This window comes from Ascaphus truei, chromosome 10 (genome assembly GCF_040206685.1).
Source record: "Ascaphus truei isolate aAscTru1 chromosome 10, aAscTru1.hap1, whole genome shotgun sequence".
NCBI lineage: Eukaryota > Metazoa > Chordata > Amphibia > Anura > Ascaphidae > Ascaphus > Ascaphus truei.
In genome coordinates this window covers 13,210,302-13,223,585 of record NC_134492.1, presented here as the reverse complement: position 1 = coordinate 13,223,585, position 13,284 = coordinate 13,210,302, and the positions used below count along the sequence as shown (strand labels likewise).

The 13,284-nt window shown below is 44.2% G+C and overlaps 1 protein-coding gene across 3 annotated transcripts in view; it reads left to right on the top strand.

The window, feature by feature from the left end:
* Positions 1-8,602: 8,602 nt before the first annotated feature.
* Positions 8,603-13,284, top strand: part of SGIP1 (SH3GL interacting endocytic adaptor 1) — a 48,914-nt gene continuing 44,232 nt past the window's right edge. For all 3 annotated transcript variants that reach the window (XM_075615888.1, XM_075615889.1, XM_075615890.1), the window contains exons 1-4: positions 8,603-8,676; positions 10,252-10,276; positions 11,336-11,392; positions 11,505-11,562. In XM_075615888.1, the coding sequence (XP_075472003.1) occupies positions 8,603-8,676; positions 10,252-10,276; positions 11,336-11,392; positions 11,505-11,562 (214 nt within the window). The remainder of the gene's footprint in view (positions 8,677-10,251; positions 10,277-11,335; positions 11,393-11,504; positions 11,563-13,284) is intronic.

Sequence of the window (13,284 nt, the reverse complement as noted above, 5' to 3'; positions counted from 1 at the left end):
ATTCCCATGGGAGACGGAGCTATTTTGTACAGTACCAAGTGACTTCTATACCTCCCCAAACACTCATACAACACCTGGAAAGGTACCTGTGAACACAACTAAACATACTCCGCCCCCAAACCTATATTTCAGGGTCTGGATGGGAGTAATGACATCCACATGTACTGTATGACTTAATGTCGGGTTATATCCCTGCGTTTACTTTAACGCACCTTGGTAGATGCGTGGGGGGGCATACCTATTTTGCATATTATTAGCTCTAACGTTCGTTAAACTTCACGCAATGCGGAAGTTTTTCTGGATGAAATTTGATGTATTTATTTAGAAAATGTTTTACCAGTAAGTAATACATTGCGTTACCTCTCGTTTTCAAGTGTGTCCTGGGCACAGAGTTATGATGACAAATAGATGATTACATTAAATGAACAGAGCTTATACATCTATATAAAGACATTGCATGAACAGTTAATGATAATATATGCTATAGGCGTATGTAACAATTACAGACCAGATAAAAATGTGAGACCGCTTTAGTTTTGAAAGACCTTGGACTTGAGGCGGCTGTGAGAGTCTCCGGTAGATTGTTCCAGTTGTTAGAGGAGGAGCGGCCGGATACTTTGCTGAACCTTGGGGCCGTGAGCAGTTTTTTTGGAGTCAGATCTCGGGTGATAAGTGCTGCGTGTGGTAGGGGTGAGGCGCTAGTTCAGATAGATGGGTAGCTTGCCCAGAAAGTATTTCAAGGCAAGACAGGAAAGATTAACTTTGTGCCTGGACTCCACATCACTAAAACCTAGCGTTATTGAGCTTTGAAGATGCTCTTTAAGGCATAACGGGGCGTTAATTTGTGTCAGGGGTCTTGTTAAGTCATTTTAAAGGACCTCTATGAATCGGCCTAGGAGTGGTAAATGGCCCTTATCATGCAGTCAATCTCAAAGTTTCTATACTACATCTATTTGAACTAAATACTTGTTATGAAGTCCGCTGTCTTCACTGTATTTTTTATTTTTTATCCTTTTCTTCAAAGTATCGATAGATATTTCTTGAATGCCCTAGCAAAAAAATAAAAAAAAACATTCGAAGGTTCTCAGACTGTGAAAAGTTTGAACTAAAAGTCTCGGGCTCAAAGCGTTCTGTCTTTCAGAAGAGAGGAGCACATGTTAGACCTTCCGTTTCTGACGCGCCCTGGCGTTCTACGGCTGACTCATCTTTCTGCTGCTGATAGCATGAACCTTCCTGCAGAGATTGAAGCGCGAGGATTCCAGGGCGGGTGGAATATTTTTAGAAGCAGTGTGTGCCCTAAAACTAGATGTATCACAGAGGGCAGCCATGCATGTCCTTGGCCTTTTTGCAGAAGGCTACGAAATGATCAGCTCACCATGATGCACAGTGCCATGTACAATGTCTGGAGGGCATTGTAAGTAGGAGTGAATTTCCAACGTCCTATCGGTGCTTTTGGCGAGTGTGGTTGTGCATTATTTGAAGTGATGAATTTGTTTCATTTTTTTTTATTTTTTATTTTTTTTTAATATCTATCAGAAAATGACAAGCATTAGGCCGCGTCCAGGCTTAGTGTGGCGGGAACAAAAAGGCGTGTCTCAATGAGGACGGCCATAAAGTGCGCGAAGGCCGGGTCACGTGAAATGTTGTGCCAACGAGGGCGAACCAGCTCCGTGACATCATGGCCACGCCTCCCCATCGCGTCTGCCCCTAAGCCACAAATCGCCTCTGCTGCAGCCAGTTTGTAACATTTTATTTAATCAAGGTAACATTAAATTAAAGACCTTTCAAGCACCAGGTGTACTGCAGTCAGAAGTAAAAGGTGAATTCGTTCTTTTTACTTGTGGTATAAAACAGTTTCACACAAAATATAACGTTATTTTAATTTTAATTTGTTGAACTGCCAAAGCCACGCAAAGATAATTAATAATTAATGTATTTCTTCCAAGAAACATTTCAATATGGCTGTGTTGATGAAAAACAAAACACTGTGGTATTTTTCCGAAACGGTTGTCGTTTAATACTGGGGTTCTCGACTCCAGTCCTCAACACCACCTCCAACAGGTTAGACCTGCAGGATATCCCTGCTTCAGCACAGGTGGCTCAGTCAAAAACTGAGTATGCCATCTGTGCTGAAGCTGACATATCATGAACGTCTGACCTGTTGGGGGGAAAGGGGTCTTGAGGACTGGAGTTGAGAACCCCCTGGTTTAGGCTGGTATGTCTGTAAATGAATACGCCCAAATCTATGATTTATAACTGAGGAGAAGTAAATAATGGCTGGCGTTGCCATGGAGATTGTTCAAGGCCGGCTTGTTACTATACTTCCTGTGTAGGCATTCCAGTGCAAAGGAAGAAATCTGTTTCGTAGGAGAGAATGTATCAGAACATGGAAAGGTTAATGTACAGAACTACTTGTAACAAGACTGAGCAGTGTATGACATCAAATATGCATTTCTAAAATAAATAGAAGGCAGGGTATTAAATGGTACACTGAACTACTGTCTGCAATCATCATAATCAAATTAGACTTTTAAATGGCTTGACTAAATTCACATTTACTAGGCTGTTGACTACAGTCAGTATGCTCTAGTAGCAATAGAGAACCAGATACTCCCACTCACCGTGTGTGTGTGTGTATACATAGTAACATAATCGCCACACAATCCATCCCGAAGAGTTTACAGTCGGGTTACTGAAGTGAGATCATTTCTCTGACTTAAGATCTTGCTACTTCAGTGCTAGAAGAGCCCGATATTCATTGCTTTGCCGATCTATTGACGGCTCTTGGACATTAGAGAGATTTCGATAGAGCTCCATTGGTTCTCTTGTAATAGAAGGTATACAACTGGAAGGAGTTGAAAAGAAATGGTGTCCCAAAGGGTACAGTCTGAAAGTTGCCTTTTTATTTTTCGTGTATTCCTATGTTCAGTCACGCAAATGGGCTGCTCCCCTTGTCACCTTGCTCCATACTATTATGTTGTCTTATAAGAATACAAGCACATTTCTGTAGACGTTCGCTCTTCGCACAGTGCAGGTGTAAGGGGATAAATTGTTTCCCAAGTGGAATGGAGCCACCGCTGGTCTTGCTCTTGCAGAAGAGAAGAGACAACCTCGTCACCAAACCCGTTCTCCATCCATAGGAGCCATGGAAAACAGAATCCATGAAGGATCGCCGGCTGGATTACATAAATGTACCAGGGAGCATCGTCTGGTTTACTTAACTCTGCAGTAAACTTATTCATGGTCTCTCTTCTACCTTCATATAAAGCAGGGGTGCTCAAATCCAGTCCTCAAACAACCCCCCTTTCCCCCCCTCCCCCTCCACAACAGGTCAGATTTTCAGTATATCCCAGCTTCAGTACAGGTGACTCAATCAGAAGACGGAGCCTCTGATTGAGCCACCTGTGCTGAAGCAGGGACTGATTGAGCCACATGGGGGGGGGGGGGGGGAGAAAGGTTGAGCCCCCTGATGTAAAGAATGCTCAGCTTTAAAATTAATGCTCTCGTTTCAGTTTACACCTGTAGGAAATATATTATTCTGGCACTGAACAGCATTATACCTTTTTTACAGTTTTGCCAAATTATGCATCCATCTCCAGACCCCATCAATGTTTTTAGCTAAAGGGATGGGATGGGGTCCAGTGGATTTGCCAAACTGATTTCAACAAGTTCTTGATTTCTTCCATCATGTATTTTTTTTAATTTTTTTTAGTCCTTCAGAGACCTTAAAATAATTGCATATTGAGTCCTCTTGCAGAGATTAAAAGATCAAACCTACTTGTGGAAAAAAGAGGATGGTTTATTTTGCCTTTTCTGACATACTATGATCAAGCACTCGAGGTATTTCAGTGTAAACTGGTGCAGTCTGGGAAGGACGGCATCGCATTCAACAGGTGCTTGTAACTGCAAAGTTGCTAATTGTGAAACGGCCAATCCTACAACCCCTGTCACATTTCTGCTGATATATGCGGCTACTACCTGCATTTCCTCTACTCGGTGGACATCAGCCCAATTTAATTATAATAATAAGTTAATTTCATATAGCACTTTTCTCCCAATGGGACTCAAAGCGCGTCACAATTGCATTACCGATTTAGCGCGCCGTACGCAGCACATGAAGCAGTCTTCTCCTTGTCCGTGAACCTTGAAGACCCTTTCACATAAATTAATTGAAATAAATGGGGCTTTCAATATATTGTGACCAGCCGGAGACTGATCCAATGCATATTGAATAGGGGTCATATTGGCTCTAAAAACTCGGCAAGTGCAATTTTTTTTAATCAGCGTTGCAGCACTCGGCTGCAAAGAAAGTGGCGATATGAAATGTGTGTGCAGGGGTTTATACTATTGTATGTGACTACACGTTTAATTGTGAATCGGCCTGAGTGCTGACTCTTGTGTTGTCTAGCTGTGGATGGGATTTAAGATTCAGGATGATCTGTTTTGTTGGGTATCACATTTCCGAAAGAAAATGCTTGACTTTTGCCATTTCCATTGAACAGACACCTGAGCCCTGTCTCTTTTGTCTCGGACACAACTCCATACTGCGTGACCTAAAACCACCTTGGTGTTTTCATTCTACTACAGTAGAACAGTCTGGTTTCCTGTCCCCACGTCACTCTGCCGTCCACTCATCGCTGTATTATATAACGTTTCAGCAGTGCTGGGTTTACTTTGTGCTTTAAAGCTGCAGTTCAGTCTTTTTTTTTTTTTTTTACATTTAGTTTTTTACTTCAATAGTTTTATGTGGGCAATCTCTAATTACCTAAAGCTGCAGGTCAATTCGTTCTCCATGTATTGATAGGTCGAAATTTGGTGACATATTAAAAGCTGGGATCTGTTTATATTCTGCTTGTCTGTCAGTGGAAGCTCATGAATATTCATGAGCACTCCTGCACGGACCTGTGCTAGAGGGAGGGCAGGGCTGACAAAGGGGTGTGCCAGGGCTTGTGACAGGACATGAAGGGGCAGTGCCTTAGCAAATGGCTGTTAAAATAGAATACAAGAAAATTGGTCTTTCAAAGTTGTTTTTTTAAAAACAGAAAATGCTAAAATAATTTTTTCTTACTACAGAACTGATCTATTAAAAAAAAACACACATGCAGGATATTGACTGAACTGCAGCTTTAAGGCAAATAAAGTTACACGCGTGATCCCCGGCATTTAAATGCCTTGGGGAAGAGCGCTTACACCAACCGTTGCATCCCCCCCCCCCCAAAAAAAAACCACACATGCAGGATATTGACTGAACTGCAGCTTTAAAGCCGCGATACTGGGTTCGTTTCTTTATTACAGGATTGAAGCAGGGGGTCTTTGGAGATGAACTGTGTTAATTTCAGTTCCGGGGATACCGGGGCTCTCCGGGGACCCCCTGCTTCAATCCTGTACACAGTGTGTATTCTCCAGTGATGGGCAATCTGAGATCATACAGGTTCAGCATTCGCATAACGCGTCGTCTCCCACATGTAACTATTAAACGTTTGATTTATAGCAAACTCTAGGGTGTAAGCCCTCAGGATCAGGCCCTCCCGTGTTGGTTTGTGCTTGTCTGTCCTTCCTTGTACAGTACGTCACTCTGTTTATGTAATTGATGTCCGTCTGTACCGTGCTACGGAATATGTTGGCGCTTTACAACGGGCACTGTTCTGTATCTGTTCCCACTGTCCTTTCTGGTATTGTTCATGCCAGTTTACCTGGCTGCCCTGGTACCATTTTTTCATTTACACCTTTTTCATTTACTGGTATTACTGTGAAGGGGACTAGCGCCACATAGCACTTTCTGTTTGTGTTGCTTTGCAAATAAAGGATCCTTTGTTTCATGGCGAGGAACCGCATTTCCAATCATGTTTTTAAACCGGAAGGAAAGGCTCCAGTTGGATCCCTGTGGACGAAATCCGCTAATATAAACGGAAGCGCTGTGGCCAATGTTAACCTCGCTGATTTGTGCAATTGTTGTTTTAACATTTTAAATGTTATGTTTGAAATAAGGAAAATAAACTGTTGACACTCGTTACAAGGGATGCTTATTTTTTTCAAATTTAGTTTTTTGTTCTGCTTTTCCATAATTTTATTATTATTATTATTATTATTATTATTATTCAAACACTTTTGGAAAGACACAGTCAATCTTCTTCTTTTATCATTTTACCCCGCTGTGAAACATCAAGACCGTTACATTTACAAATGAATTCTGCTGAAATATTAATGAAAGTATCATGTTTGCTCTATAGACGCTCTCCTCCCCAGCACATAGCAATGGGTCTCTCCTCCCCAGCGCATAGTAATGGGTCTCTCCTCCCCAGCACATAGCAATGGGTCTCTCCTCCTCCCCAGCACATAGCAATGGGTCTCTCCTCCTCCCAAGCGCATAGCAATGGGTCTCTCCTCCTCCCCAGCGCATAGCAATGGGTCTCTCCTCCTCCCCAGCACATAGCAATGGGTCTCTCCTCCTCCCCAGCGCATAGCAATGGGTCTCTCCTCCCCAGCGCATAGCAATGGGTCTCTCCTCCTCCCCAGCACATAGCAATGGGTCTCTCCTCCCCAGCGCATAGCAATGGGTCTCTCCTCCTCCCCAGCGCATAGCAATGGGTCTCTCCTCCTCCCCAGCGCATAGCAATGGGTCTCTCCTCCCCCCCAGCGCATAGCAATGGGTCTCTCCTCCTCCCCAGCACATAGCAATGGGTCTCTCCTCCTCCCCAGCGCATAGCAATGGGTCTCTCCTCCCCAGCGCATAGCAATGGGTCTCTCCTCCTCCCCAGCACATAGCAATGGGTCTCTCCTCCCCAGCGCATAGCAATGGGTCTCTCCTCCTCCCCAGCGCATAGCAATGGGTCTCTCCTCCTCCCCAGCGCATAGCAATGGGTCTCTCCTCCCCCCCAGCGCATAGCAATGGGTCTCTCCTCCTCCCCAGCGCATAGCAATGGGTCTCTCCTCCTCCCCAGCGCATAGCAATGGGTCTCTCCTCCCCAGCGCATAGCAATGGGTCTCTCCTCCTCCCCAGCGCATAGCAATGGGTCTCTCCTCCTCCCCAGCGCATAGCAATGGGTCTCTCCTCCTCCCCAGCGCATAGCAATGGGTCTCTCCTCCTCCCCAGCGCATAGCAATGGGTCTCTCCTCCTCCCCAGCGCATAGCAATGGGTCTCTCCTCCTCCCCAGCGCATAGCAATGGGTCTCTCCTCCTCCCCAGCGCATAGCAATGGGTCTCTCCTCCTCCCCAGCGCATAGCAATGGGTCTCTCCTCCTCCCCAGCGCATAGCAATGGGTCTCTCCTCCTCCCCAGCGCATAGCAATGGGTCTCTCCTCCTCCCCAGCGCATAGCAATGGGTCTCTCCTCCTCCCCAGCGCATAGCAATGGGTCTCTCCTCCTCCCCAGCGCATAGCAATGGGTCTCTCCTCCTCCCCAGCGCATAGCAATGGGTCTCTCCTCCTCCCCAGCGCATAGCAATGGGTCTCTCCTCCTCCCCAGCGCATAGCAATGGGTCTCTCCTCCTCCCCAGCGCATAGCAATGGGTCTCTCCTCCTCCCCAGCGCATAGCAATGGGTCTCTCCTCCTCCCCAGCGCATAGCAATGGGTCTCTCCTCCTCCCCAGCGCATAGCAATGGGTCTCTCCTCCTCCCCAGCGCATAGCAATGGGTCTCTCCTCCTCCCCAGCGCATAGCAATGGGTCTCTCCTCCTCCCCAGCGCATAGCAATGGGTCTCTCCTCCTCCCCAGCGCATAGCAATGGGTCTCTCTGAGAGGTCAGTTGAAACTGATTTTTTGCCGCAACGGGCAGGTCACGCGAGCGGTTTGCCCAATGAAGGTGAAGCAGCTCTGTGACATCACACACGCCCCTAGCCTCGCCCCCTCCCCCCGACGGCACATCTACCATGTCCTGAAAACTCACCCGCTTCACGCGGGTGACGTCGAGGACGCGCAGGTGAAGGCTGTATGAACGCAGCCTTATAATGCAAACAAGCTTGTCCTAAAATAAATAGCCCATGTGTGTTTAAATATATTTATTTTGCTGTCCTGTCAATGCTTGGTGCAAGGTTTTGTCATGTGCTGTCTTTATCATTGAAGCATTTTCAAACTGTATAATGAAGTTAACTAGAACAGCCATCTTTACCACTCTTTCTCTTACTGAATAGGAAATGGGGGTCGGGGCGGGGGGGGGGGGCTGAATTGTGCTATTCTGAGCTCTGGGTACAACTTGTTCCCGAGATACTTAACAGTGAAGTTGCCAGATTTAAATCTCCCTCCAAAGTAAACAAAATGGCTGCCAAACCTCAGTGCAGGGGAGAAAGGAGGAGTTAATTAGGGGGAGGGTGACAATATTTTTTTTCCCGGGACACATTTCACACGAGCGCCCTTTGCTCATGCACAATGGATGCTGACACCGCGCCAAGCGCAAAAAAATAACCGGGACAGTTTAAAATAAAGTCGAGACTCGGGACAATTGCCAAAATAACAGGATGTCTGGTCACCCTAATTAGTGGGGGGGGGGGGGATTTTACTGCTTTCTCGTTTTCGTTCTTATTACATACTCATCAGAATACAAAACTGTCGCCTCAAATAAAAACTTCCGATGTTTGTTTGTTTGTTTTATTCGCTGTTCTCTTTAATGTTCTCAGGATTGAAGAAACGGACCAGGAAAGCATTTGGTATACGGAAGAAAGAAAAGGATACTGATTCCACGTAAGTATGTAGCACATAATACGTGCCTGTGTGTTCTCGGGGATCATTCGGGGAGCATTCTTCTTCTTCTTCACTTTTAAATAAGCACCGGCAGCTTCACACAGCCCCGTCACTTCTGTAGGGACCTGCGAGTAACAATACTTTCTATGGCTGTTTATTAGACAGCCTGGTAATATCTTGCAAAAGTTGTGTGTGTGTGTTGTGTAGTTTAACAAATCCCCCAATATATTGTACATGACAAGCAGCCTGTCTTTGTAGTAGAACTCCTTGGAACGTATTCTTTGGCTCAGCCAGTAGTAACCTACAGTTTGAGATCATACTTGTCTTGGGTCATATGCCAGATATCGGGGATATCATCTTTTTATAGCCATTTGCTCAGAGTAAATATCCCCCGGGGTTTTTCGGCCACTTAATGGGCAAATGCTGAGAGCCTGTTGAGTTGAGTGGTGGATAAAACGGGGGATTTTACAGAAGGTTTATGAATAATTTAAGCTCTGACGCCATACTGTAGCTATCAGTTGTGTTTGTAGAGCAGAGGTGGCCAACTCAGTCCTCAAGGGCCACCAACAGGTCAGGTTTTCAGGATATACTTGACAGAGCCACCTATACAGGTAGTCCTCGTTATCCAACGTTTCACTTTACAACGAATGGCATATCCAACCCTTTACAATGCAACCCTACGGGCCATTTATCGACGCCGGAATGCATTATCCAACGCTCACCGCCACTGATTAACATGGGACTCACTTTACAACGGTTTCTCTATCCAACGCTACTTCCAGAACGGATTCCGTTGGATAACCGAGGACTGCCTGTACTGAAGCAGGGGTATCCTGAGAACCTGGCCGGTTGGTGGCCCTTGCGGACTGGAGCTGACCGCTCCTGTTGCAGATCAATGCTTTGCTGGCCTCCGGGCAGAGAAAACGTTAAACGGATCATTTCTAAAAGGTTGGGTCTGTGTGACCAGACTTTTCTGAGTTGTCTTTAGGCAGGTGAGATTGGAGAACAGTACTTGGGCGATATGGATTATACAATGCGGTATAAAATTGTGTGAGGCCACATGATGCTTTTCAGAATAAGGAAACCTTTGCTCTCCAAATATGACCTGCTGTCTTAACATGACTGTATTGCTTCAAGATACCCCCCCCCCCCCCCCCCAACATGTCAGGTTTTCAGGATATCCCAGCTTCAGCACAGGTGGCTCAATCAGAGGCTTATTCAAAGACTGAGCCACCTGTGCTGATGCAGGGACTGATATAGCCACCTATGCTGCAGCAGGGATATTCTCAACCTGACCTGTTGAGGGGGGGGCTTGAGGACTGGAGTTGAGCACCCCTGCTTTATCACAGAGAAAGTCGCTGGTTTGTGTGTTCATGATCGCAGTACACGGATCTACATGTGGACGGGAAGCATTATTAGCGCGGTTAGTTGCACGATTTCCAAAGTAACAAACGAATTCTGCATTTATTTGGGATAGCGCTTCCTTCCTTTATTTTTTTTTAATGACTAAAGTTTTATAATTTTGGAACCTGAAATACATTGAATTCTTTGTAACCATTTTCGTTTTTCTTATAGAGGATCGCCTGACCGAGAGACCAGTGTAAGTAGTGACTCATTCCAAGGTTTTACTTCTGAAATGGCCACCACTCCTATTTTATCCCCAAATACTGGAGGGCACGGCAACAAAACACAGAGATATGTCCGTACTGCCGAGTACCATACTGTACCAACCTTTTCTATAGGTGCAGCCTATTATAGTGTTCACCTATATCCTCTATTACTAATTATGCTTTTCTTGCTGCTGCTAATGGAGATGGCGTCCCTTTTCTTCGTTGTAATTCTTTTGAACATTGCCGTAACATTTATTTTAATTTCCCTGTTGATTTTAACCTTGACTTGACCTTGCTTCTTCTAATTAATTATTAACCGATGTGAAGATGTCAGCTTTCCGAGCAGCTCATATTTCAGGATGCTATTTAAGAAAGAAAAAAAAAAAAAAAAATTAAATATATTTAAAAAAATAAAAATTTTAAGGGTTTTCCATGACCCTTACGCCGGATTCTGACAGTACCTTACAGCATTGAAAGGTGCAATTAAGTTAAAAATATGAACATTATTTGGCCTTGACATTCTCATTGCTCTGTTTAACTCTTTACTCTAAAAACTATAAACGTTCCCTTATGCCAGCACAGACGTGCTGCCGTTCTGTCCACACCAGAATACTGCTCTTGCGCAGAGAGCAGTAATGTCATGCTTAAATTAGATTAGTTGTATCCACCTGAGCATTAAACAAGGGCTGTCCTGCTTGGCTCCCCAAAATAGTATTTGTTGCTTGCACGCTCTCTGATAAGGAGCGAATATCTATCGCGTTTTCCCTTTACGCTTGGCCTGCTCTATATCGATGCCACTGGCTCTTTCTGACTGTAAGGGGGACCGCAACTTTGAAGTGCCTGTGGCTTGTGTTCCCTTTTTTAAATCCCTGGGTAGCTGAAAGGGCCAATAACGCATTTTTGTTTTTCAGTGCCTTACAAATAACTGCCACATCTGCTATGCGACTATTGATCAAAATATGTTTGTGATGGTATTTTAAATATATCAGTATTGTTCAAAATTCGTTGTATTTTTATTGTTCTTACCATGGTTCCTCCTCATTTTATAGAAGAAAGCAAATGGGGCTCCGAATGGATTCTATGCAGAGATTGACTGGGAACGATATGTAAGTATAGGAAGTAGTGGAAGTCCTAAATCGCTTTACAAATGTAATTCACAGGCACGCAGCCTGTTTCATGTCCACGCCTCATCTCTCCGCCTGCGTTCTCTCCTCACAGAACTCTCCGGAAGTTGACGATGAAGGCTACAGCACCCGGCCAGATATTGAACCTGGCGATATCCTTTCCTAACGTGGCTCGTTACTTTAACTTGCATGTGCTCTTTATAATGTCTTGGCGTGCATGCCTTATAACAGGGGGTGGTCAACTCCCAGTCCTCACGGGCCGCCAACAGATTGGGTATTCGGGATATCCCTGCTTCAGCACAGGCGGCTCAATCTTCAACTGAGCCACTGATTGGGCCACCTCTGCTTGAAGGAGGGATATCCCGAATACCCGGCCTGTTGGCCACCCCTGCTTTATAACCATGCTTTGTAGTGTTAAAAGGAAATCCATTCGGCCGCGCCACCCCTTTACCCCCTTCCTACCCACCTCCTTTTTTTTTTTTTTTTCTTTATTGATTTTGTGTTTGTCAATTTGAATCAATCGTACTATGTGAATTATGTTATTATCTTTATTGCTAGTCTACCCAAAACAATCCGGTCGAGTAGGGCCCGAAAAACCGGGATATGTCTCACAAGCTGACATACGGTACTGTCTATAGCGGAGATTAACACTAAAAATGAATGTAATGTATACTGTATTCTGTATCACTTGTTTGGAAAAATGCAATAAAATTTAAGTTACAAAAAAAAAAAAGGAAATCCATTCAAGTCCAAATTCTTTAGAGACAATTCAATTATTATTGTGGCCATTTCAATAATGTCTTACTTAACTCCCTTCTCCAAATCATTGGTTTGCACCAGTACCGCCATCTTGAAAATGGCGACCTGGGATGCCTCTTGCAGTCTCCATTCCATTTGTACTTGTAGGTTACATTTCCACAAACCCTGTAACCGGATAGGTTAATAATGGGGTTTCCTATTGATTTAGGCACGGCACGGGTGTGATTGAGTGACCCCGAAGTCTGTTCTGTTTTTCTGTAAAGTTGCAAAAAAGAAACATCATTTATAATTGTTCTCCGAGAAGCCGGGTATACAAGTTATTGAAGGCTGATGTGTTGCCGAAAGCCGCAGCAATCCCTCCCAGACGCCTATATGCGTGTAAAGAATCATTACGGACATCGTTGATTTGATATAAATCACTTTTGTAGTATTAAATACTTATGACATTTTAAAAAAAAAAATTAAATTCAACTGTTGATGCCATTTCAATGAGCTTTAATGTACGGGGCGTCCTTCCTGTGGTTGCTGTAGTTTAGCAATGCAAGATCTTTGCCAACAAATTATCACAAAGAAATCTCTCGCAGCGTTCCCAGCAGGAGGCACTGGCTCAGTTGAAAGCTATAACAATAGATAATGTGCTCCTTTTAGCAATATACGGTTATAGTGTAGCTCTTGTGTTCCACTGACCCACGATTTAGCAATCCTTCAGCTATTCTGTGAACCAAGGGAGCAGGATATTCGCTGATCGATCGGCAGCTGGGGGCATTAGTTTTCATCATTAAAGGTCCTCAAATGCTGCATATATTAACCCCCCTTAGTAATAAAATTAATGTGCCCCTTGAATGCTGCTATAATGTTGGCATGTACTGCTAATTGTTTTTTATGTAACTTTTATTTTATTATTGTAAAAAAAAAAAAAATTATAATTTTCTTTCTGAGATTACCATGGCAACCTGTAGACTGCCCAGGGCTCTGGAGAGAGCTCCGTTTTTACCTCCTGGACACTTAATTTTTTTTAAAACACTTGTACAGTATCTCCTGAACGAAGCATCACATTTTAAAAATAAAAACCACGTTGGAAAGTTCCTGAAGAGATCTTGGTTTGACCTTTTTTT